Source organism: Solea senegalensis, linkage group LG4, assembly GCF_019176455.1.
Source record: "Solea senegalensis isolate Sse05_10M linkage group LG4, IFAPA_SoseM_1, whole genome shotgun sequence".
In the NCBI taxonomy this organism is placed as follows: Eukaryota; Metazoa; Chordata; class Actinopteri; order Pleuronectiformes; family Soleidae; genus Solea; species Solea senegalensis.
This window is the reverse complement of record NC_058024.1, coordinates 8,742,347-8,767,734: the sequence shown is the minus strand read 5'-3', so window position 1 is coordinate 8,767,734 and position 25,388 is coordinate 8,742,347. Positions and strand designations below refer to the sequence as shown.

The window sequence follows — 25,388 nt, the reverse complement described above, 5'->3', positions numbered from 1 at the left end:
CACACACAAATGCAGCGTTAATTGGAGTTTCCGGTCTATGTCGCCTTTAGTGTTGTTTTTTGTCATTCCCTGCATTGACAAAAAGTGCCCATGAGACACGCCTGCTTATAAACCAATCATTTATGATCACGGGGAGATGGAGCAACACAGTGATGACGACATGAACTGAGTGTTTGATGCAACTCTCTGTAGCTTAATGTGAAACTACATCTCATTAAATCAAATGAAAAAGCTATAGACATACATGCATTGATATACCTTGACCTTTAGGTGATTTCAGATAAATGGATTGGATTGGATAAAATCATATGCTGAACATGTAACCATCACATTCACAGAGGCTTGAAGACGTTTTTCATTTTATTGTGTTTAAAATTATTCAGTTGACTGTCTTGTTAATTACTTCATGGTTACTATATTTAATCTCTGGATCAATCTTTGTTTATTCATTCATTCATTCAGCAGCAGGGCGGTGGATGCAGGCTGAGGGTTGCCAGGTCTGTGGTTTTCCGTGGTTTTTGACTACATTGAAACTGCTGAGCTAACCTGTAATGAATTCATATCAACTTGTCAAGGACCAAGTCAACGACAATTCCCTCAGCATGTAAGCTGTATTTTTAGTTATATTTATTCTGACTTTTTTTGGTTTTGCTCTTAAGCCTCGACCCTCTACACCAGGGGCCTCAAACTCAAAATGACACATCCACAGTCACTTTTAATGTTATAATTTTAACAGGTACTTCATGTCATCCAAGCAGGGTGGATGCAAAAAAGGGAGGGAAAAGTAAACATATTGGTAAATTGGCACCATGCTCACAGAATAACTATATTTTGCTAATAATAATAATACATTGTATTGTGTAAAAGACCAAAATGTATAAAAGACCATTTTGGAGCCAACTTTATTCAGAATAAATAAATTGTGATGGCGGCACAATAAACTCTTTTACAATTTTATTCATGTTACAACACATTTTACAACAACAGTAGTGCTGCTGAACTTGAGGCAGCGGTATATTTTGACTTCTGCTCATTTTTAAGCCGGTTTGTAGCCATTGAGCGGATTTTGTCCCGAAAACCTGGCAACCCTGTGCGGGGCCGTGGTGAGCGCTGCTCCACGGGTTGTTGCTGTTGCGTAACATGGACATCCACGTGAGCCGATGGCCAGCCGTTGACAGCTTGAGGCGCGTGCCCACGCCCACTTAGTAACTGTATGTCCAATGACGCAGCGTATGCAAATCAAGGTCCCCCAATCACCGCTCAGTGGGCGTGGCAGAACGGCACCGGTCTCACGTTGCACAAATGTGTCAAAGCGTTTCGCTGAGGAGGATGTAACTACGTGACTGGGACATATTTTTAAAACTATATATACACTTCTTATTTGCCCGTGTGATCCATATCATACAAAGTTTACTTTTGGATAGTGGAGCTGAATTGAACGCGTCGCCGAAAAGGTAATATTTAGTCCTGAACTTTAATAATGATTGATGTCGTTAGCGAGTTGGCTACTTAAGCTAGCTCCTCGCCCACGGCAACAGCCAGGCAGAATAAGTCATGTAAACAAACTAATTGAATCGGTTTTCTTGCATTATTCAATGATAGTGTGTTGTTGTGAGTGTGTATTTTATAGTTATGCTTTGACGCTTCACTTTGTTTTGAGCAGTGGTCAGTATGGAGCGTGCTGTTAGCTTAACGGCAAACTGTATCTACCATAAGTCAGAGACCACGTAGATAACTAGTGACTCAGGACTAGTTACCAGCCAATGCTGCTATTTATAATTCTTTTTTAGTTATTAAGAAATACTAGGGGTGGTAATCACAGGGTACATGGTCCATGATACCAATAATATCACGATACAATGATTCTGTAGTAGTAATAGTAGTAGTTTATTTCCAACATGCGAATGTATATTTATGTATATGCGCATATATATGCGCATATATGTATATACATATATACAATGATAATACAAAAGTGGTTAATCAAAGACATTCGTGTCCCGATACATCATGATATCTGTCTAACTTAAGAAAAGAAAAGAAAACATTTGTGAAAACTATTATTTAAAGCAGCAGTGTGTAACTTTTGGTGATTTTTTTTTCTTTCTTGTTGATGTTAGTCTGCCTCTGTTTGGTTTTAGTGAACAGCAGTGACGTAACATTATTCATATGCCATATCTATGGTGGCCGACAGGGGCAAACGCACCGCAAAGACCCAAAACACGCAGGAGGAGAAACGAGCTGCATATTCACAAACGCTGCAGCAAGTCCCAAAACACCAGCAAGTTCTAAAACGTGAGCAAGTCCCAAAACGCCAGCAAGTCCCAAAACATTTGCGTTTTCCCCTATTGGCTAACAGAAACGATAACGGAAGCGGACTCAAAAACGGAAGTGCTCGGGTCTGTGGGAGCTCTCGTTTTTGTGCAGCTATACATCCAGCCGTTACGATGCTCGGAGACTACTTAATTGTTACTTTATTAAAATATCTTTATTAAGAGGTTGTTGTCAAGCCATCCGACACTCATTTGGCTATAGTCAAACTCCCTGACACTGTATTTTAACGCCTGAATTACTAAGGGATTTATTGTAAAAAGCCTGCCGTCAAGTTGATTTTTAAGGACATCGTCATGCGGTTTTCAAAGTAAAACGCTCAGATCACCGTATCTACAGGTTTGAAAACATACCTCCTTGCAGCTATGTGTCAGAGACCTATTAATCGGACATAAGCATCTGCACAAAGTACTGTATACATTGATATCTGATTGATATACTGTATACATTGAGATCTGTGTAACTGTAAACCAGTTGTACTGTACAAAGTAATTGTACTGTAATTTGATAAAAAATCTAATTACATATTTGCTCTCTTAATACGAAATTATTATCAATTTGAGATGTAATAAAAGCATGCTTTTCTATGCCCAGAGTGAACTTCTGCCGAATTGAAAGACTGATCATAAAAACTGCAGGGTTATAGGAGGATATAAAGGCCATTTATAAAGTAACAATTAAGTAGTCCCCAAGCATCGTAACGGCTGGTCGTATAGCTGCACGAAAACGAGAGCTCCCACAGACCCGAGCACTTTTGTTTTTTGAGTCGAGAGGGGAAAACGTAAATGTTTTGATACTTGCTGGTGTTTTGAGACTTGCTGGCATTTTAGGACTTGCCGGTGTTTTGGGAATCCGCAGCATTTGTGAATATGCAGCTCGTTTCTCCTCCTCCATATGTTTTGGGTCATTGCAGTGCGTTTGCCCCTGTCTGACCTGACCGAGGGAGCGTTTATGTGTTCACAGCAGCAGCGTAGGGGTGGGTGGGGACAAGAATAACTTTTAAACACTAAACTGCTTAATGACACAGTTTTTTGTAAGGATGGGAATCACAGATTACCTCATGATACAATACACGATACCAATAATATCACATTGCAAGTGGTAATCAATATATCGCAAGATAATCATATAGCGATACATCACAATATCTGTCTAACTAAAGAAAACAAAACGTCCCTGAAAAGTTAAAAGTGCAGGATTTCTCTATTTATTCTCAACATAGAGAACAAAGTGCATAAAGTCTATGTATTGAATGTGGATGGAGCATCTCTTAACGCAGCTTTCTCCACCATTATCCCGCTGTAAAATCCCTCTTCTTTGGCTAGGTAACTTCCACCCAAGTTTTCCTCATTCATTTGAGCAGCGCTGCAGTGAGGAGACGTAGATTTGCCCTGGAATATCGATTATCGTATTGCACGATGAAGGACGACGATTTATCACCAAATTGATATTTTGACCACACTAACAGTGCACTGTATCACCTACTTCCCACTGTTTCACTGTGTAATTTTAAGTAAACAGTCATGTGTTTGTATAAATTTGTTCTAAAAATGATATATTATGACATACTGTATTTACTTATCTGAAAATTTGTATCTAAAAATTGATCAGGACCTGCAAAGTATAATCAGAATTGTATTTAAGTTTTGAACATGTGAAATGGGGGTAGGGTTTCATAAATCTAGACTTCTTTCTTCTCTTTTTTGGGCATGATATGATATGTAGATAAGATTTAATTAATATACAACTGGGAGATTAAGATTATCTTAATTTCAGTTAAAAAACAAAGAAAGAACAAAAAACCCAAACATAATTAAATCTGAGGTAAAATATTCAAAGAAATTGCATGTTGTGTCTTCACATGTACTTGCAAAATGCATAAATGTAATATTGCAATCGTAATATCGCTATTAAAAAATGTATTATGATATATTGTTATTGAATTATTGCCCAGCCCTATTTGCACTTCTGTAAATTGCAATAGGGAGTGAATATGCATAGTATACATAGAAATTGTTTAATTTTTGCACATTTTAGACTTCTTAGTTTTCTTTTTTCCAGACATGAAATATGATTTTTAAATAAGTTTTCTTTGAACGTGTCACAGTAAATGCCATTCTTGAGCCATGAATAGTTGTGGTGCTTCACCTTAGTGGAGCAGCAGTAGCAGCAGCAGGAATGTCTCTTCTTTAAGCCATACCGTGCTATGGTGACTGAGGTTATTGAGTTTATTGAGGTTACTAGGTTCATGTGGGGAGGGGGTAGTGAACTGTGAGTGTCAGGTTTGTTTTGAGTGGGAGTGGGTTGTGAGTTGTTGTTTAAGGATGAAAGCTTCTCTCTTCTCTGTCCACGAAAGTAGGTACAACAGCAGTATCTGTGTCTTCCTGCTCATTTATATTTATTGAGTTTGTCTACATTTATTTAATATATAGTGATAATCCTGGTCTCTGTGGTTGTGACCTACAAAAAGGTGTGGCTATACAGTACCTTCTTCTTCTCCATAAACATTCAACTGGCCAGAAATGAGTCAGTCTGCCTTTTACTCTGTCCTCTTAAATATTCCTCTGATGTGTATTTACATTACATAACGGCTGCAACTAACAGTTATTTTCATTATCAATTTATCTCATTATTTTCTTGATTCTGAATTACTGTTTTCCAATTATCTTAATATATAATATTATCTTCACAATATGCTGCCCATGTGTAAGTATCATTATCATAATAACATGATTCCTTAACCAAACATTATAGATCTGCTGATTCTTCACAACTGCAGGAATCCTTTGTCGTGTATCTACTGAGAAGGTGAAAGATTTTCATTCCTCAACAGACAAATCCAATTAGACTGGTGCGTGTCAAAGAAGATTACTTCCTCAGTTCATTTATCATTGATATTCAAGTTTTTGCTTCCATCTCCATTCTCATAACACATTGATATTAAAGAGGATAATTAATAAATTATTCAACAAAAATATTGGGGAAAATATGAAAATGCAGAGAAGATGTAGCAGATACACTTTATTTTGGTACAGACCATCCTGAAGGCTGTGTTTTGACTCCATTCACAGTAGATTCAGTCTGTTGATTTTATTTATACTGTGTGAAAAACGTGCTTCCCAAAGGTGTTGCTTCACTCTGAAGCCAAAATTGGAAATATCTCCATAGCAATATGGGTGTGACAAAAAGGTTTTTGTAATACCCAGTTTTTTGATAAGGAAGGGGTTAAATGTACAGGTACATGGGTGGTTTATTATTGATTAATTTTCACAAGGTTGTTATTATTACATGATCATACAATTGTTTATTTCATATCTGTGATTATTACATTTTTTAATTTTTTCCATTACATTACAAAGCCCAGTAAAACCGCTTCACACATGTCTCCTTAAAAAAAATCCCTCCATCTAAGTTTTCATTTACAAACTGGTAAAAGCAGGTGCTCATCTATTTTAAAATGTCTTATTTTGCACATTTAGTTTTTAACTTTAAATAGTCAAATGTATAAATATTTGTGTGGAACACAGTTCAGCAGTTTAATTTATACATTACAAGGTTTCTTATTAACCTTATTATTTGTAGAATGTTTGAATATTCTATATATGAGTGCTAGTTAAATTAGGGTTCACACCTTCAAGATTCATTCAAGAAATCTCGTAAAAATGTCATCAATTTCGGCAAACACACTTGCAGTACACTGACTTAATGCTTGTTACTGCTGCTGCCACCTTGTGGTAATAGATGCACCACAAATTAGGTTGCAGACAGTTAAGTCACAGTCGTAGAAAGCTGTCATTTTTATAAATGCAATCATTGATAAAACATTTGTATGTTTTTAATATACTAAGAATCGTAACAGTAAATGAATGACTCATTATAATCAAGTAAATAATATAATAATCCAACACTCATGCCCATCCCTAGTTTTAATACTGGTGTGTGTCATAAAAATAACTATTAAGAGCTGCTTCTCTCTGATTAGGTAGTCCGTGTCATATGTCAATAGCCTGTCAATCAATGATGTGCTTAGGGCAGGGCAACATATCAATATTTTATATCAATCATGTGACATGAGACAAGTGCTTAGATTTTTAATACCATTATGTCGCATCTGTGATCTCATTTCTGGTTTTAAAGGCTGTTTATTTATTAACTATTGATAATAAAAAGGCTATCACCCAAAAAATATACATGAAAAGTCTGTTAACAAATCAATTATAAGCCCAATAATTTTTGTTGGAGCGGATTTCATTTTAATGTCATGTGTAAATATCCTTTATCAAACATTAAAAAGCCAAGAAAATACATCAGCTATTATGTGAAGTTTAGGACACAACTGTAAATATGTAATACATTTCATAAACATCTACTGTATACTACATAGTATTTTGAGAAGCACAGACCTCGAAAGAGAAACCTTGTCATGAGCTCAGAGGAGCAGTCTGTGTCCAGGTTGTAATTTTAGATATATCTCATATATCAAGACACAGCCTAACAATATTGAGATGTTATTTATAAGCTGTATCGCCCAGGCTGAAGTCTGCATTTGACCAGTTTACACACCAGTGTAAAGACCTTTCCAACCATCTCTTGGAAATGATTGGTGTGACAGGTATGTGACATAATGTATATTGTGATTTTTGGGTCATCTTTAAAAAGTAGGTCCTTATAAAGAAAGTTTTGGAAACGGTGCTTTTAACACCAGGATCACTGGTGCTCATGCTTTCCTTCTTTCTGTGAAGGGGAGTAAAAATGTTCTTGTCACATGTCACATGTCACATGTTGGTACTTCAGTGTGGTCGATTTGTGTGCTGCACTTAGAAAATGAGCAATCATGACTTTGTGTCGTGTGTGTTGTTTGTATGGGTTTCAGGTCTCAAGTGAGGTGAGGATAGAAACACTGATATATTGAGCAGGCTGGTTACATAATCTCGCAGCAATGACCTGACATACAATATTTTCATTTGACACCTGTTTGTGTCTCTCAGTCTGTCTCAGTATTTCTCCCGACAGTGTCCTTGATGGTGTCTCGTGTTGTAAAATGACTGGTAGAGGGAGTTTAAAAGAGTAAACACTTTATTTTAAAGTGTCCTTTAAAACGTGTATGTGCAGCTGACTTGCAGGAAATGTTCTCTGTGGACAGATCATATGCAACCGAGCATTACATCATCACTGTGTTACGGCTGGTGTGTTATAATCGGCATAAGACGGCGTCAGTGGTCTTGGCTATATTGCTGTTTGAAAAGATGGGAGTGAGTCAGAAGTCAGAGTGACTCAGTGTGCAGTAGTTCTGCAGTAGAAGTATATACCCAGTAGTAGTTGGGCTTGATTAATATTTACCACTTTTAAATGATCACATTGGCCAACTATCATATATTAGTCAGCCAGTTTACAAAAATTACACATTTTTTGTTCCCAGAAACCTAAAAAAAAATGTGGCTAGTATATATGAATGATATTTTACCTTTTGCTGATACACAATATTTTGATATGTCGGCAGTGCTTGTGCCAATAATTGATACCGATATATATTGTAAATACTGAGTGTTTGCAAAATCATATATTGTGAAATACTCCCACTACTTGGCACCATCTAGTGGACTGTAATGTCAAAAAATGTTTATTTAATGCTAATGCACAAAATGGTTAATGTTTATTTGAGTTAAAAAATGATATGCTAAAAAAAGATACTTTTTTGTGCCTCGAAATCTATATAACATTGCCACTCAAAGTATTGCGATATCACCAGATATAGATATAGATATACATTTTCTTGATAATTCAAAATAATCGAACCAAAAATATCTATGTTCTATAATATTTTAAGTCAAGGTCAAAGACAGGAAGCAGCCTATACAACCTAATTTTGTCAAATTGTTAGGCGATTTCCGATTCCGATTTTGAAGCTAATATCAGCTGATTATAAATGTTGTGCAAACTGGTGTCACACAAAATCTTTCATCCAAAAGTGTATTTTCTTGTTTACTGATGACCCATTTCATGTGTTTCATGTAAGGTTTATGTATTATTGTTATTGAAAATGTAAGATTGATGTAAGAGACAGGCCATTGGTGTTCAATAACTGGTTACTGAAGTTAAGAAATGTATTTATTATTTGTTATCATTAAACACTTATTGTACAGTATATTGGTTAACCTCGAGAAAATATAGTAGGTGGTTTTCCATCAGCATGTTTTATGTACATTTTCGAATTGTGCAATAAAACCCTAAATGGGAGCACAGTAAATTTGAAAAGGTCTAGAAATATTGCAATGTCTTTTACTTGAGGTTAATAAAAAAACGTGGCAATTGAATAAAATGAATAAAATGTGAAGGCAAATAAGTGCAATTTCAGTTACTTTTATCAAGTTTCTGAGTAATTTGCAATAATTGACCAGTAAATAAATAATAAAACCCTACCAACAGTTTGTAGTTTTTAGTAGAATTAATATCATATTTTAAGCATAGTTAAAGCTAACTACCACCTTATAAAGCATAAAATAGTAATTTGTTTTGTACTTAGTTTGCAGAGGTTCCTTTGTGAATATGGTGACTCACAGTATTAATTGAGGGAAATAGTACAGTTATTTCCACATAATCTCTCACCCTTTCGTCATAAGCTTTGAGGACCGTATTTCTTAGCTGTTTGATCACCACCAGCTGATCGATGGTCCATAAACCTGCAAACATTGTTCTGCTATTCTTTCTTATCTCTTTGTTCCTCTCTCTCGCTCTCTCTCTCTCTCTCTCTCTCTCTCCCTCTCTCCCTCTCTCTCCCTCTCTCTCTCTCTCTCTCTCTCTTCACCTCTGTCAGGCCATGATTGGATGAACATGGAACTCTCCCCTTTCTTGAATGTACCAAGACCTTCACTGACTACTGTAACTGGATAAATTGCCATTGATGTGTGACCAAAGTGTGGAGATGCCTGTGGGTGACAGCGGACCAGATGGGGAGGAGCCTTCTCTACCATCAGGTGACGGAGGGGCGGAGGAGAGGATGACGTCCAGACAGCAGCAGCAGGGCGGAGGGGCACAGTCCCAGGGCCTTAGGACAGAGGAGGGTGGAGCTTCAGGAGGAGAAGTTGGGCAGGAGGATGAGGAAATGACCAGTGGCTCACATGACCTCTCCTCCTCAGCCAATCACAGCCCTGGCAGTGCCACTGGATCTACCTCAGTTTCAACCAAGAGGTATTTGTTTGATTTTTCATATTTCATCTCCAGTAAACACCCTGGTGGCTTTGTGAGTGTGAATGTCAACTCATATTAACACCTTTTGTTTTCTTTTTAAATGTTTTAGTTGATTCTGTCTGTTATAACATTAGTCTCACCAAATAAACAATGCAATATTTCATTCTGTACATTAAACACACCAAAGACAACTTGGGTATAAAGATTAAAGTCAAAGATCTTGTGATGATACTTCAGACAACTGTGACTGTACATGCCTATGAATGAAATCAGTTACATTTGTATGTAGGGCTACAACTAACTAATTAATACTTTAATCGATCTGTTGATTATTTATTTAAATGATATAAGTTGTAAGGTCCATAAAATGTGAGAAAAGTCATAGCTTGTTTTAATTTTCCAAAAAAATGGTTGCAGCCCTAATTGTTCGTTTTTTAATTGTCCTTTGATTGCTTTTCCAAATAACAATGAATTCCATGTCTTAAAAAGTTAACTACCCCCCCCCCGCAACTGTTTTTCTTAAATATAATTTTCCTAGCAAAAGCTGTTCAACACAAGTGTCCCTTTTATAGCTGTTACTGTGCAGTGATTACATAATTCTGACTGTAACTCCAGTCATAAAACAAGCAGACTGAAAGAACACTATGAGTCACAAGTCTTCATAAATTGATACTCAAACAATACCAGTCTGTGCAAAAAACAGTCTGTGAGCAACATTCTGCACTAAAAAAAAGTTTTTTTCCAAATTATAAATATTATTCGTGTTCTATAAAAAAATGCTGAAAACCGCTATGTGTACCAAACATTTGGTCCCCAAACAAATACAAATTAGGTGTATATGTTTTAAATAAAAATTAAATAAATTAATTTACCAAAGCATCTGTTTTATTAATAAATTAATAATTAATAAATTAATCATTTACCATTTCACTTTAAAAAAACAAATTGAACTTTTTTCAACTGATTTTCTGAATGTATTCGATCATTTTTCCTGGAAAAATAGAGTGTAAAACAATTTTCAGGAAAAAAAATATCTCATTAATTCAGAAAAACAGCCTAAAAGAAAAAAAATCTGGAGAAAAATGTCTTATTAATTAAGACAAACAGAGCCAAAATAAATCTTCTGAAAAAAGGATCTCATTAACTCAACTAAACACTGAACGTGTGCTTGTGACCTCATTCTTAAGTTGTTTGCGTTTTCCCTGTGTGTGTGCAGCAGTGAGCATACAGAGGGCGACAGAGGACAGAACCACAGAGAAGTGATGATCACTGTGGCTGAGATGAAGAAGAGGCTTCCATCGGACAAACGCAGCTGCAGTAAAGCCAGCACTGTGGAGGCCTTACACTACGCACTCAATTGTGTCAAACAAGTGCAAGGTAACCACAACTGAATACTTTTAATAGCTTTATTATTAATAAATTCTGTGAAGATTACAGGGTTTTTACAGGTGCTTGAAATCCTTGAAAGTGCTTGAATGTTAATGTTGTGTTTTGAAACATGTTGAAAAGTTTTTTTTTTTATCCATCTGCTATTACAAAATACAATTTTGTTTGCTTCTAGCATGACACCCTCTCTTTTCATGTGGTTTTAAAAAGTGAGTTTGTACAGTATGTTTTAGTGTTAATGTGTGTGTTTGATTCTCTGCAGCCAACAGTGAATATTACAAACTGCTGATGAGAAATGGCCAGGACGAGCGGAGAGACGCCACTGTTTGTTCCCTGGAAGAGTTGGAGAGAGTCACCTCTGAACACACCCTTAAAAACACGGTACACACCCACTCACACTCACACAGCACACAAGAAGTAACTCTACGTCATGTTCTTTCCCTGATTTTGACATATATTTACACACATTAGAATCAGAACAATAATAAACAGAATTCAGTAATATAGGATTTGTTATGAGCTGTTTTCAGTTTTATTTGATTCGCTCCATCACACATGCTTGGGGTGTAAACATTAACCTATATGAATCAGTTATAAAATAAAAGACCACTGTATGAACTAGGGTTCTTGTTAAAGGTTGACAGATATGGGTTTGTCCGCGGTCAATACGATACCAATTCTTAAAAATCAGGGCATTTGATGGATGAAAATTGATGCAGATTTTCTTCTTTTCTTTTTTTTTTAAACTCCATTTGATAAAATGTAACTGTTAAAAAGTTGCTTAACATCAGCAGCCATTTATTTTCAATTAAAAAAATGTATAAACCAAATGTTACTGTTTTTGATACAGGATGAAGGGTAATGTACTTCTATTAAAAATAGATTAGAATAAAATAAAAGTAAAACAAATAGTATTATGTGGTTAGGTTTATGGTTAGGGTTAGGCAAACTGCAAGGAAGGGGGCGAAACTACAAGTGGGTGGAATTAAAAGCATTAAAAGCATTAACATATGTATATATATGTATGTATGTATATATATATAGATATATGTGTATATATCTATATATATATATATATATATATATATACATATATGTATATGTATATATACATATATATATGTATATGTATATATGTAGGTTTTTTTGGATTGTATCAGATTTTGTATTTTTATCTGTCTAATATCAGATCCAGTGATTTTGAGTATCGTATCGTATACAGTCGAGTATCATATCGGCTCATCTCTAGTCTAAATTACTTGTAGTTCCACCCACTTAAAGTTACGCTCCTGTCAGACCCCTCTCATGTATCTAGAAACATGTGGAATTGTTCTCTAAAGCAAAGAAACACACCGCTAACATATGCACACACACACGTTTGTTTTTGCCTCACGCCTGGGCGTGTGTGTGAGAGAACGTGTGTTCACTGCTTTTGTGTGTCTGTGACTCGGCTCGCTTGTGTACGTGTGCTTCTCTCTGTATGTTTGTGCATCCGTCTCTCTGTGTCTGCGTGTAGGACTCCTTCGCGGTGGTCTTCTCGCTGTCGAGCGGCCGCGTGCTGTACACATCAGAGCAGGCTCCCAGCATCCTCTGCTGCAAGAGCAAGTTCCTGGAGTCGGCCAAGTTTGTGGAGCTGCTCTTCCACCAAGATGTTAATGTCTTCTACGCACATACAGCTCAGCCACACCTCCCACCCTGGAGCAACTCGCACACAGGTGTGTTTGAATCTTATTTTACACACTCTCATTTCATCAGTATGCCGTTTGGTTAAATGTGGTTAAAACTGTAGTGCGTAACTTTTGAATATAAATAATGTTTGTTGGATTCAAAACATTGTCAAACAAGTTCACACAATGCTTATTAAGTGTCAGCTCCACACAAATCAACCAATACCCACCTTCCTCATGTCGCTTAAGCAGACCCAGTGGTTTCCATGGTAAATGTAGTGATCATTCACTGTCTTCTATTAAATGTATCTGTTAACCTGTACCATTTCTTTTAACAGACTGAAAAGTTGGTTGTATTTCTATATAAAGAAAAGATAGAAAATAAATTTAATGCTGTGAAGTGGCAGGTCAAACTCCGTGAATAACCAGAAATCGGAATCGGTGCATCCCTATAAATAACCCTTTGTTTTCTCTGTCATTTGTCTGTACAGTGGGGGTTCTGTTTGACTGTGCACAGGTCAAGTCGTTCTTCTGCCGAATAAGGTCAGTATCTTACACTCATTTAGGAACTTTCCTAAGATAGACTTTTTGGAATTCAGCAGTTCTACAATAAGTAGAGTATCTCTTGGAAATGTTCTGCAGTTATCAGTTAGTTATGGCTGATACTTCCTCTGGAATGATGTAGTACTTAGTCTCTTTTTTGATTTATTCAATCTGTCTATTTGACGTATTTATGTATTTATGTTTGCAGAATTTCCCCAAAGGGATCAGTCTGCCTGTCTGTCTTTACTAAACCATGGAACTTTTATGAAGAACTACTAATTATTATATATCATTTAAGCATAAACAGATTTGTTTTTTGGATGAGGCATGTCCTATAATAGAGAGCTTTTGTCCCCATTGTTTTGTTTTTCCTTTAATGTTAAAGGTACAGTGTGTAAAATGTATCCACATCTACTGGTGAAGCTGAATGTTGTAGCACATCTCAAAAGATGTTTGGTTCTTCCATTTTGATCTCCATAATATATAATATGAATATTAAATCATTTTGGGCTAATGAAAAACAACAATTCAAATTATGTGATCTTTATCTAAGTAATTAAACTTAAATTTTACACACTGGTCCTTTAAAAGGGCATTTTTTTTCCCACCTATCTTCACAACAGAAAATAAAATGTAAGTGTATATTTTAGGGGCGGGAAGGACCACGAGGGTGAGATGCGTTATAATCCTTTCCGGATCACACCGTACCTGCTGAAGGTGCAAGGAACAGGAAAGAGTGGGGAGGAGGAGGAGCCATGTTCCCTTGCACTGGCAGAACGTATCATATCTGGATATGAAGGTAAAGTTGTCATCAGCAAAAAACTGTACGGCTGTAAACAGCATTTCCACTTCGTCCCACTGACAACATCTCAATCCCATTTTACCCAAGTGACAGCCAGTAGTGACTCAGCATAGGCAGAGATTGACAGTTATCTAGACATTGACATTGATTCCTGAACAAAACATTACCAAGAGTTTGAACTCCCATTTTGAACCCACGAGATTGGCAATTTCACCACCGCCATGATTATGTTTTGCAACTAGAAGTTCATAGACGACACTAAATGGGAACATTTCCAAATATTTCCTAAATTTACATTATGTATTCGAGAAGATGTGAGCAACTGAGACAGTTACCTCCTCAGGAACATGCTTACTGATGTTATTCAAGTTGGAAATAGGCTTAATTTCCCAGAGACTTAAATTCAAACACATGCTCTTTTTGCAACAGTGCATTCACTTTTCAAATGGAAGGCAACATCTTATTTTTTATTATCAGTCTGTGTGCTAATCACAAAAAGATTTGTTTGTAATCTGTTTTACACATGATAATCTGGTCCAAAACTATTTCCAGACTTTTTCTGATTTGTCTCCACTTTGCTGCAGACAAGATAAATGCCTGTAGTCCAAGAGGCAAGGGAAAGGGTTCAGGGTAAAAATTAGAAATAGGATAATCTTGATGTTTATATTATCATTATTATTCTTATTATTCTTATTATTATCCATTCATGCAGCACCTCGGATCCCCATGGACAAGCGTATCTTCACCACTACACACTCTCCCGGCTGTGTGTTTCTGGAAGTGGATGACAGGTGGGTACACACACACAAACATGTGTACATCCCCAGTTTATGTTGAGCTGTAAAATGACAGTGTGTTGATGAAGGTGATGTAACGGTTTTTATCCACAGGGCTGTGCCGTTGCTTGGATACCTTCCCCAGGATCTGATTGGCACGTCTCTGCTGACCTGTGTTCATCCAGAAGACCGGCCCCTCATGCTGTCAATGCACCGGAAAGGTTTGTGTTCAAGGAAGGAGGGAGTCACTGTTCTAACATAGCACTGCACAAGCCCTATAGTGGCATAGTGAGCAGAGTTAGACTTAAGCCTATGAATAGAATTGTGTGTACAATAGTTGTGTACATTCACACATTTCCAGTTACGAAATGTGTCCTGTAATTTGAACTTCATCTAAAACAATCATTTAGATATATTGCCTACATATGCAACAATATACTAGTAATAAAAAAATTAAAGGGCTTAAAAGAACAGTGGAAAAAAGTATTTGAGATTAATAAAATGTATAAAAACAGAATTCTTAAAGGAGCTCATTTCCAGCTACTAAAATAATTGGCTTGTATGAGCATAACACTTTGATTTTTTAGCTTCCTTCTTGTGTATATTTCCTGGTTTCTATTCTCTGTATAACAAAGAAATCATTAAAACTGAATTATTTTTGGTTTTGGACAAAACAAGACATTTGAGAACATCATCATTCCAGGTTTTGCGTAGCATCGATCAATATTTGACAACATTTTCGGATATTTTGTGGACCAAACATCTTCATGATTAATCAAGAAAATAACAGATTAATCGATTATGACAATAATGGATATTTGCAGCCCTAGAATGTCATAATAGTTTTTTAATAGAGTCTGGTTGTTGTTTTTTACTCTACTTCATCTTCATTCCTCTCTTGGTTTTTCACCTTGAACACTTGTTGCCCTGTGTAGTATTGAAGTATGCCGGCCAGCCTCCGTTTGAACACTCTCCGATGCGTCTGTGCTGTCAGAACGGAGACTACGTCACGTTGGACACCAGCTGGTCCAGCTTCATCAACCCATGGAGCCGCAAGGTGGCCTTCATCATTGGACGGCACAAAGTCAGGACGTAAGTAGCCACAGCACGCGCAAGAAATACAAAATGTGTAGGTGCCTTCAGTATCTTGTAATTCAATTCAATTTTATTTGTATTGCACTAATTCACAACATACATTATCTCAAGTCTTTGTACATAGACAACATTATAGACAGAAAACCCAACTATTCACACAATGAGCAAACACTGGGCATCAGTGGAGAGAAAAAACTCTGATCTGCCTCAACTGGGTGGGGTGAAAGGAGGAATGGTGGACAGAAAGGGGGGAGAGAAAGGACAAGAGGGAGGTGAGGTCAAGCTAGAAAAGAGAGACCAGGAGCAGAAATACAACAGTAACCTTCATGCAACCTTAGAGTCTTTGTAAGGCTTTTTATCTTTTATTCATTTGATAATTTTGTCTGTGCAAATGCATATGGAATGACATTTGTCGAAGGTTTGCATTTTTTTTATATATTTAAAACTCTATACTAGTCTATAATACACATGTGTAAAACAATTATGGCTGTGCTTTTGTCTTTGTGTGTAGGAGTCCACTGAACGAGGATGTGTTTGCTGCTCGACCTAAGGAGGATTTTCCAGTCACTCATGAAGAAATTAAAGACCTGCAAGCAAAGATTTACAAGCTTTTCCTGCAGGTGACTATTTCTAAGCTGAAAATCAAACATCCAAACATAGCAGAAACACGTGTTCTGTTTTCTTGGTGTGTTTGTGAACGTGAGAGTTTACTCACCCTGTCGTCTCTGCTCCTCAGCCGGTTCACAACAATGGCTCCAGTGGTTATGGCAGTTTGGGAAGTAACGGATCTCACGAGCATTACATCAGCGTCGCGTCTTCGAGTGACAGCAACGGGAACCTGTGGGAGGACGCGCAACGTGAACCGGTGAGGCATCGCACTGACATCACTTGTCAGCAAGCCAATGGTAGCACACGTTTTCTCACATCGTTGTCTTGATGAATGTGTGTGTCTCTTCTCTCAGATGACTTTGCAGCAGATCTGTGCTGATGTGAACAGAGTGAAGAGCTGGGGCCAGCAGGCTTATCTCAATTCCAGCCACAAGATTACTCTTCTTGGAAAGCCTGCCACAGGTAGATCAGTCCCACACATACATGTTATTACACTGAGACTACATTTTAGGGTTTGGTTTGAAAAAGTGATTGAAAAATCTGGTATTGATTCATAAAATCGACCGATCCATCTTGCGACTGTATCAGACTGTATCAGAAAAAATGTGCGGTCGTATTTAAAAAAGTATATTCATGTAATTACTCTGGGGTAGGGGTGGCCGATATTGGCAAAAAATAATATCTTGATTTTTTTATTTTATTTTGACGCTATCAATATTTAGCTGATATCTTTAAAAATTGTATTTTAATTGAGTTATAACTCATTAATTGTTGCTTAATGAGTAAATCAATGGACACAATATTGAAGGAAACAACTCTTATATATTGTCTTTAAACTGAAGGATTCAAGACAAAAACACAGTATGAAGTCTATGCATGTTCTGCACAACATTGCACACAGACTTACTCTGTCTTATTATTAAACAAATTCAATTATTAACTCCAAGTTCCATCCAGGAAAAAAAATCACACCAAAACAAAAAAGGAAAATTTGCCCAGTGTGCTCCAGATTATTTTATATACTGTAAAAAATATATATAGAGAAAGAGTTTATAACAAAAGTCAAATAGAAATTCATCCAAGTAATTAACAACTCGATATTGTCAATGTTCTCATTGTTAAAACACAAATAACGATACTATTACAAAGATATATATTACCCACCTCTACTCTGGCGTCAATTTTTAATGTTAATATTAATATTTTAAATGATGCACCAGGTTAGAGGGAACAATTTGCAGCATTAGGTCTCATTGGAAACTGAAAATATCTCTAGCTGAATTCAATATCAACTCAAATGTTGCCCTCCTGTATAAACAACATGTAAATCTATCATCATCATTATTATTATTAGCTAAGACGGTTCTTAATTCCCCCAGCACGTCTGCCTCCTGCAGCCTCAAACCCTGGGGTCAGAGACAATGAAGAAAGCAGGAAGCAAACTCATATTCCCTCCTATCAGCAAATCAACTGTGTGGACAACATCATCAGGTGAGTCATCGTAGACACGCCCACGTTTTTTCAGCGTATTACACGACAAAACACCTAAATGCTTTGTGTGTTTGTGTGTTGCAGGTACTTAGAGAGCTGCACTGGTCCAGCCCTGAAGCGTAAGAATGAATCTCGTCCACATGCCAACTCTTCTTCCTCATCCTCTACCTCAGAGGAAGATAAGCCAGCTGAAGCCACTGCTCAGGCCAACTCAGACGGTAGAAACACAAACTCACACAGCACAAGGCTTAGTCCTCTGTCATAATTTTACAAACAAATGTGTAAAATGTATTTGTTGTATTTCGTTGATTATTCATTTTTGTTTCTCCTGTGTTTAGTCGTGGTGTTGGAAAGCGAGATGTCTGTAAGTGCGTCAGCTGCTGCTGTGGTGGGAGCACCGCTGACAGACATCGCAATGTCCACCAAGGCCATGAGCGTCGTCTCTGTCACCAGCCAGTGTTCGTACAGCAGCACCATCGTACACGTGCCGCAACCTGAGTCAGGTACACAATCACGCCATTATGCTGGTCAATATTCTCTCTGGTTTGGGCAAAAACACATTTTTACAAACAACATAGTAAAGTATTTTCCCCCCTCAACTTTTTTCCACAGAGGCGACAGCACCTGAGGACGCACCCATGGGCAGTGAACCGGCTGATGCTGCTCCCGTCTCTGTCCGTCCGGCACCGAGCCCCGCCACAGAGGAGCGAAGGTTTTTCGGTCTCACCAAAGAGGTGCTGTCAGCTCATACTCAGAAGGAGGAGCAAGAGTATGTGGATCGCTTCCGCCATCGCATCCTCCAGAGCCCATACAGCTCCTACCTGCAGCTGGACAACAGCTCAATAGCTCACTCCCACCACCCAGGTATGTATTTACATGTGGGCAAAATGAAGAGTCTGTCTGGTCTGGTGAAGTCTGGTAAAGCTTCACAATGCTTTCCATCTCACCACAGGTGATTACCTTCGTCCATTGAGTGGCGGCGGTTGGAACCGCCCACGTAGAGGAAAGCCCAGACACAAGCGTGCGAAACCGCAGTGTTCCTCTGACAGCTATGCTTCCCCTCCTTGCCACGTCCCTGACTCCTCCTGGCCGTCCTCAGAATCCTCTCAGCCCCAGATGGGGGCGCCATTCAGCCAAACATCCCCAATGCAGACACCATTCTTTCCCATGATGGCGACTCAGCCCGGCCCAGCTCAACCACCCAGACCACAACAGCTGCCCACAGCGACTCCTGTAGTGCTGCCGCCTCCTGACCAACCCCAGCCGAGCTACAATTTCAACATCATGCAGTCCACTCAGTGCATGCCAGGCATGCAGCCAATCCAAATGGATCCCATTCAGAATTTGCAGAACTTCCATACCATGCAGCCCATGGCTCCAGCGCAGGGCATCAACCCTTATGTGGCTCCAGTCATGGCTTTCATCCTCCCTAACTACCCTACATTCACTGCTGGTCATCCTTCCATGTACCCAGCAACCGGTACCACCATGTTGCCCCAGACTCCCATTATGATGACCGGCTTTGCTCCTCCCAGTGTCCCCTTCACTCAGCCTCAGTTCCAAACCCAGCCAGGCCCCCACACTTTGACCTCCCCGATCCCTCTGCTCTGCTCTCCCAGAGCCAGCTCCTCTGTCGGGGAGGAAGAAGAAGCAGCTGGACCTGGAGCTTTGTTCTCCAGCTCGCGTTCCAGTTCTCCGCTTCAACTTAACCTGCTGCAGGAAGAGCTGCCCAAGCTGAGTGAAGGGCAGAGCAACACTGGGCACAACCTCGCCGAGAGCCTCCATGAAAATCATGTTAACGAAGTGAGTCAGCTGTTGTCCTTCAATATTCTCCTTTGACTTAACACCTTTCTTACAAGTCTTGAAGAAATGCATCTTCATTTATACCAATTTTTCATTTAAAACAGGTGCTCTAGACATTCCTGCAGTCCACATTACCTTGACGTTTTAGCGCCCGGGAAAACTGAGAATCATAAAAATGGTTGTTGCACTGTTGGAGTTTGAAAACTCGTGCATTTTAGTCTTGACGGGAAAAACCAGAAAGCTTTGAAAACAATGAGACACTTACCCGCAATCACTTCCTGATTGCCGTGACTGAAGAAAAGCACTGTTTATGATTACTTTTAGCTCCAGTTTGATCTCATGAATGGTCAAGTAAAAGAAACCATTATTAAACATTGTTAGTAGAACTTTCTGAAACTAAACATAAAACTGCAAAGACGAGAATCAGCTTACTTATAATTACAGTTTTTTCTAAATGGAAACTTACTTTTATGGATGAATCTGTCTGTCAGTAAACGGATTGTTATATGTCGCCAATACAATGTACAAAATCCTGGTTTAGTTCTGATACTTCATCACTTTTTCTTTGTCAGGGTGACGCCCCCAGCGTGTCCGGGAACCACGATGCCCAATCTACATCAAGTGAGCTGCTTGACCTGCTGCTGCAGGAAGATGCCCGGTCAGGAACTGGCTCCAATGCCTCAGGGTCTGGATCAGGGGAGTCCGGAGGCTCACTGGGATCTGGATCTGGATCTGGCTCCAATGGAACCTCCACCTCTCACACAGGTAAGAAAAAGAAAAAATAGTCATCACGATGCTGCCTTTTTTACTCAATAATTAAAGATATTATCATGCTCTCAGTGATTGTGACATTATCATCAGACCTGTGGAAAGATCACTCAGGACAGACGTTAATACCATGTCAGAATGGGCAAAATAAGTTGTGTCGCGTAAGTGACGAGGACACTGACGGACATGTTGACGGGTTACAGGCAGCAGCAACAGCAGCAAATACTTTGCAAGCAACGATTCATCGGACACGTCACGCAAAGCCCGAAAGAGCCAGGAGGGAGCAGCAGAGCACCAGCACAGCTTCGACACGCGGGTGGAGAACTCCCTGTGGACCATGATCCAGCACACACCCGAGCAGGTCATGATGACGTACCAGATCCACACTAGGTATAATCTGTGTTTCTCACCATTTCCACTCCTCTTCCCTTTATAAACCAACTAAAAAAAACATTCATCAGTTCATCAGTATGTATATATATATATGTGTGTGTGTATATATATATACATATACATATATATATATATATGTATATATATACATATACATATATATATATATGTATATATGTATGTATATATACATAAAATAAATACATGCAACGATCTATCAAACAACTTAGCCACATTTGTCAATTCTCTGAGGACAGAAAGGTGTTAAAGGGCAAAAATGTTTTAATGACAAATGGCTAAAATCATCCAGATGAATCTTTATACCTCTCGTTAAAACCTTTGACAGTTGTGAGGAAACACCTGCGTTTGAGATCATGGTTTGAAAATTGTGCACAGAAAAGGAAAATGCTTCAAAATGCCAACCACTACAGAGCAGTGCAGAATTTCTTCTCATCCATCATTAGCTCCTGGGAATGAGCTCAGTTAGTCTATATATACAGCGTTTCTACATCTTATCTGTTTCTACAAATTTAAAAACCTCTTCTTTGTCTCATTTTCTTTCCTCCAGGGACCAGAATGAGGTGTTGGCAGAGGACAGGGAGAAGCTCCGTGTGCTTCAGCCTCTGCAGCCTTGGTTCAGTCAGGAGCAGAGAAAGGAGCTGGCTGAGGTTCATCCCTGGATCCAACAGCACACCATCCCACAGGAGTTCGACACACAGGTGTGGCTCTTTCAATCACATGCATCACAAAACACATTCTTTCTTTTTGACCGTCAGTTTTAGGTGTGGTTCAGCTGACATGTCGACATATAAAAATAGTCATCTGCCCTTTTGTGAATGAATACAAGCACCTTGACATTTTGTAACCACACAGACTGCAGAAGCTTCCTGTAGCACAACATATCTTTTTGAGTAAAAGAGACTTCAAAGTACTGCCCCACAGTATCTGACAGACCTGCTTCAGTCGCTCGCTCCCTCACGCTCTCTCAGGTCGGCAGAGCAGTCACTGTTAGTCGTACATAAGACTGAAAGGAAGCACAGAGGCGACCGCACACTTTCAGTCACTGCTCCCAAACAGGAATGAGACAGACCTCACTTCCTGTTTTGAAGTCCTCTCTTAAAACACATTTTTATTCTCTTTGGCTTTTAACTCAGTTTGAGATTTTGGCTTTAAATGTTTTTATTATTTTACTGTGTTTACATTGTTGTCTAATTTCATGTATGTGTGCAGCTAACTGTGTTGTCTTTAAAGTGATTTATAAATAAAGTTGGATTGGATTGGATTAGATGGTACACCCTGATCTGGCTTACATTTCCACAGCAGGTGCTGAATATGGGTCAGACTGATGACTGTGAAGTCAGAGTATGTAAAGAGTGTTACCTCATTACCAGCTTGACAAACGACACAACAGACAAATGGTAACAATGGAGGACATCCACCATTTTGTGTTCCTTCTTCTAGGCATTTGGCGGTTACTCGCAAGGAAAAGAAAACTTTGTTTGTGAGAAGGCTTTGGTGCGATTCTCTGTCAACCAGTCAATGGAACGCTCTTGAGATATTATTTGCGTTTAAATTGTCAAATGTCGAGGACACCAAAATAAGCAATCCGTACCATCCCAGTATGTGTCACCCTTCTGTTGGGGTACCAGACATGATGGTGGTGCAGGACCTTCAGGGTGGAGCTAGCAACACGTTAGTCCGTTAACTGATAGACAGAGACTCGTCTCTTACGTGCAACGGCAGTGAAAAACAGCGCTGTTTTACTGTGCAGCCTTATTTCTAACAAAGCTCGCCATCTTCTCGTGGTAAACAGCCACATACCTAGAAGAAAGAATGCTGGGCGTCCTCCAACGTTACCCTTTGTTTTCTGTGTCGCGTTCTTCTTCTCTGTGTCATACTGTTTACGTAGCTGGGCTCGCTATCACCATCTGGCCCACACAGCCTGTGAAACACAAGCCAGATCAGGGTGTACCGTTCCAAACCACACCGTGGTGAGCTGAACTGCACTGAACCGCCTGGTAGAAACGAGGCTTTCTGGTACACCAACAGAAGAGTGCTGGGATGATTCGGATCAGTTATTTTTGTTCCTCCTTTTTCACAATTTTACAATGGAATTATTATTAAGTAATGTACCGACATGAACTATTCAAACGGTATTCAAACAGGTAACCCTCTGGTTATAAGCCCTAGTCCCTTCCTCTTGGCCACAGGCTGCACCAATGTGGGAGTAAAAATGCACGGACCATCATTTTAGCTCAAATGCCACAAATGCACAGCAGCCCTCTGTAGACACGGACTGTGGCCTTAACCTGTCTGTTTTCTCTGTGCTCCTCAGGGTTGTGTGACCTGCGGCTCAGGGGCAAGAGTTTCCCACTCGCCTCACCCACCTGCCCCAGATAGTTCGTCCCTGCTGGACAGTCCTCAGCAGGACTCGACTGGACCTGTGGTGGACACTTGAGAGACCTGGAATCCATAGAAACCACCTCCCAATGAACAGCAGAGCAGTCCTGCCAGAGACCTACCCAGAAAATCCCCACCATGACCAGTTCAGACAGGGTCCCAATGCTTTAGGTCAACAACATTTGACATGACATGTTTATGAGATGTTACCAGAGGCTTGACCACACACCCTGAAGAGCAGAGGAGAGAGAGAGAGACTAATGTCGGTCTAATGTGACCGCCTTCATCGGACCATGAATATTTGACCTCTCTTCTATTTGTGTTGCTAGTTTCGCTGTTGGGGTTAAGTTCGTATTCAGGACTGAGCCGTTCCTTTGGCGCCGTGAGCTGATTGAACCATTGAAAACCACAAGCACTATGAAGTCGCCCAGTGTGTTGGATGGGTGTGAGTGGGTGAGTAGAACGAGACAGAGCTGGCCCAGTCCGACTATCAGAACACACACACACACATCAGACTCCTCTCCTGTGACAGGGAGTGCAGGTTGTACAGTATACATGTACCATGTCGACTCCTTCAGTGGCTTAGTCATTTTGTTGTTGTTGTTGTTGTTGTTGTTGTTGTTGTTTCCTGACGGTCACCGAGACAAAGATACATTTGCTGCTCTCTGTTTATAATGTTCACATCTGAATGTTGTATATGTTCATTGTTATTCCATACATTGTTGTTGTTTTTCCTTCTTGTCCGAAGAATAATTTTTTTTTTTTAAATGTTACTTTTGAGTCACAAACAGCAGGAAAGTATGGTGTTCATTTTGAATTTAGTGCATTGACATAAAAGCAGCTGTCACTTTTTTCCCCCCAAATCATGCTTTATTAATTTCATACGTTGGAATGTTGAGCATTTGTCGTGGAGCTAACAGCTACGCTAACAAGCGTAGGACTGTAAATATTTCCACTCACTGCTTTTCAGATGCTTGGATGTCGCGATTGTCCGCTCAGGATTGTTTATCTCGTGTACAAAACTTAACGTTAAGAAGTTAAGCCCGGTTCCAAATAACAGCATAACAGCACTGTCTTCTTTTCCTGTTTTGGGCCAAGTGTGCATTTAAAATGGATCCGAGGCCAAGCGCTGCTCACAGCGCCCTCTGCTGGATCACGCAGGGATGAGTCACAATGGTTTGATGCACTTCGAGGCTGTTTATTTTGATCTCTAACGGGTTTCTACGGATTGAGTTTGTCCTCTCTCCCCCGCGTTTGAACGAGTATCTGAATTTCAGATAAAAAGAAGTGACAGCCTGAATGTCGTGTAGCGTGTCCTTTCTTTTTTTGTCCCGCGTTGTTTTCCACCTGCAGTACCTGTAGCTTACCTCTAATTGTAAATGTCTAATCTGATCCTGGTTTACTTTCTAAATGCAAGGACTGAGTAGCTTTCTGCTTGACCATGTGTCTGTAAGAGAGAGACACTGTGCTTCGCACTGGATTCAGATTGTAGGTGAGCTTGTGAATGAACATGTGAGTGAGTGAGTGAGTGACTGCAAGCTGTTTCCTTTGACACGGTTGTCCAACAGTGCAGGGACAGAACAAGGTTTTCTACCATTTTTAGATCTCAAGTATATTACGCGACCTTGTATTTTATAGCAATTGTACACACACCAAACTTCACAAAGTGTATATAAAGCCATTTGTCTTTGATTTCAGGGACTGTGTTTGTGACACAAAGGAATGAATAAATGAACTATGATCTATGAGGTTTTTTGGACATGATTATTATTATTATCATTTACTACCAAAACATATATTAAAAAAAAAAGACTGGAATGTTTCTCAAAAGTCTCGTTTTAGTGGCTGTGAAAGTGACGTTTAAGTTAAGGTTTGTGTTTCTCAGCCTCAGTACTTTCAAAGTATTTTTCCTCAGCTTACAGTTTTATAATATTATTTTAATGACATGAAAACTAGAGCTCCGTTCTGCATGTGTTCCAGGATTGGTATGCTAAACATTTTTTTGATTTACTTTTTTTTCCTTAAAAACATATAAATGAATGAGTTAAATCTGTGTAGAACATTATTACTGTCTTACATAAGCATGACCAAATTCATCCTGATCTCAAGACATTGCTGAGATATACTGAACTTGTT

The 25,388-nt window shown here is 39.0% G+C and overlaps 1 protein-coding gene across 2 annotated transcripts; it reads left to right on the top strand.

The window, feature by feature from the left end:
- The first annotated feature begins 1,289 nt into the window (after window positions 1–1,289).
- Window positions 1,290–24,997, top strand: per3 (period circadian clock 3). Of its 2 annotated transcripts, none has more exons than XM_044023595.1 (22): window positions 1,290–1,454; window positions 9,146–9,519; window positions 10,739–10,896; window positions 11,168–11,286; window positions 12,422–12,620; window positions 13,064–13,115; window positions 13,766–13,914; window positions 14,630–14,708; window positions 14,808–14,914; window positions 15,629–15,785; window positions 16,300–16,408; window positions 16,525–16,653; window positions 16,751–16,859; window positions 17,777–17,888; window positions 17,973–18,106; window positions 18,227–18,391; window positions 18,501–18,752; window positions 18,841–19,691; window positions 20,264–20,456; window positions 20,663–20,849; window positions 21,421–21,571; window positions 23,188–24,997. In XM_044023595.1, exons 2-22 carry the CDS (start codon window positions 9,233–9,235, stop codon window positions 23,308–23,310), a joined length of 3,822 nt encoding a protein of 1,273 aa, XP_043879530.1. In that variant the 5' UTR covers window positions 1,290–1,454; window positions 9,146–9,232; the 3' UTR covers window positions 23,311–24,997. The 2 variants fall into 2 exon arrangements, with proteins under 2 accessions (XP_043879530.1, XP_043879529.1); XM_044023594.1 differs by having other exon boundaries at window positions 10,736–10,896.
- The last annotated feature ends 391 nt before the right edge of the window (window positions 24,998–25,388 follow it).

What these genes read in the sequence shown, in the direction of transcription:
- per3 (XM_044023594.1), top strand. Translation starts at nt 9,233, where the DNA reads ATGTGTGACCAAAGTGTGGAGATGCCTGTGGGTGACAGCGGACCAGAT. An exon ending in GCTGTCAATGCACCGGAAAG is followed by an intron (nt 14,915 to 15,628) that starts GTTTGTGTTCAA and finishes TGCCCTGTGTAG; the next exon opens with TATTGAAGTATGCCGGCCAG. An exon ending in TGTGTGGACAACATCATCAG is followed by an intron (nt 17,889 to 17,972) that starts GTGAGTCATCGT and finishes TGTGTGTTGCAG; the next exon opens with GTACTTAGAGAGCTGCACTG.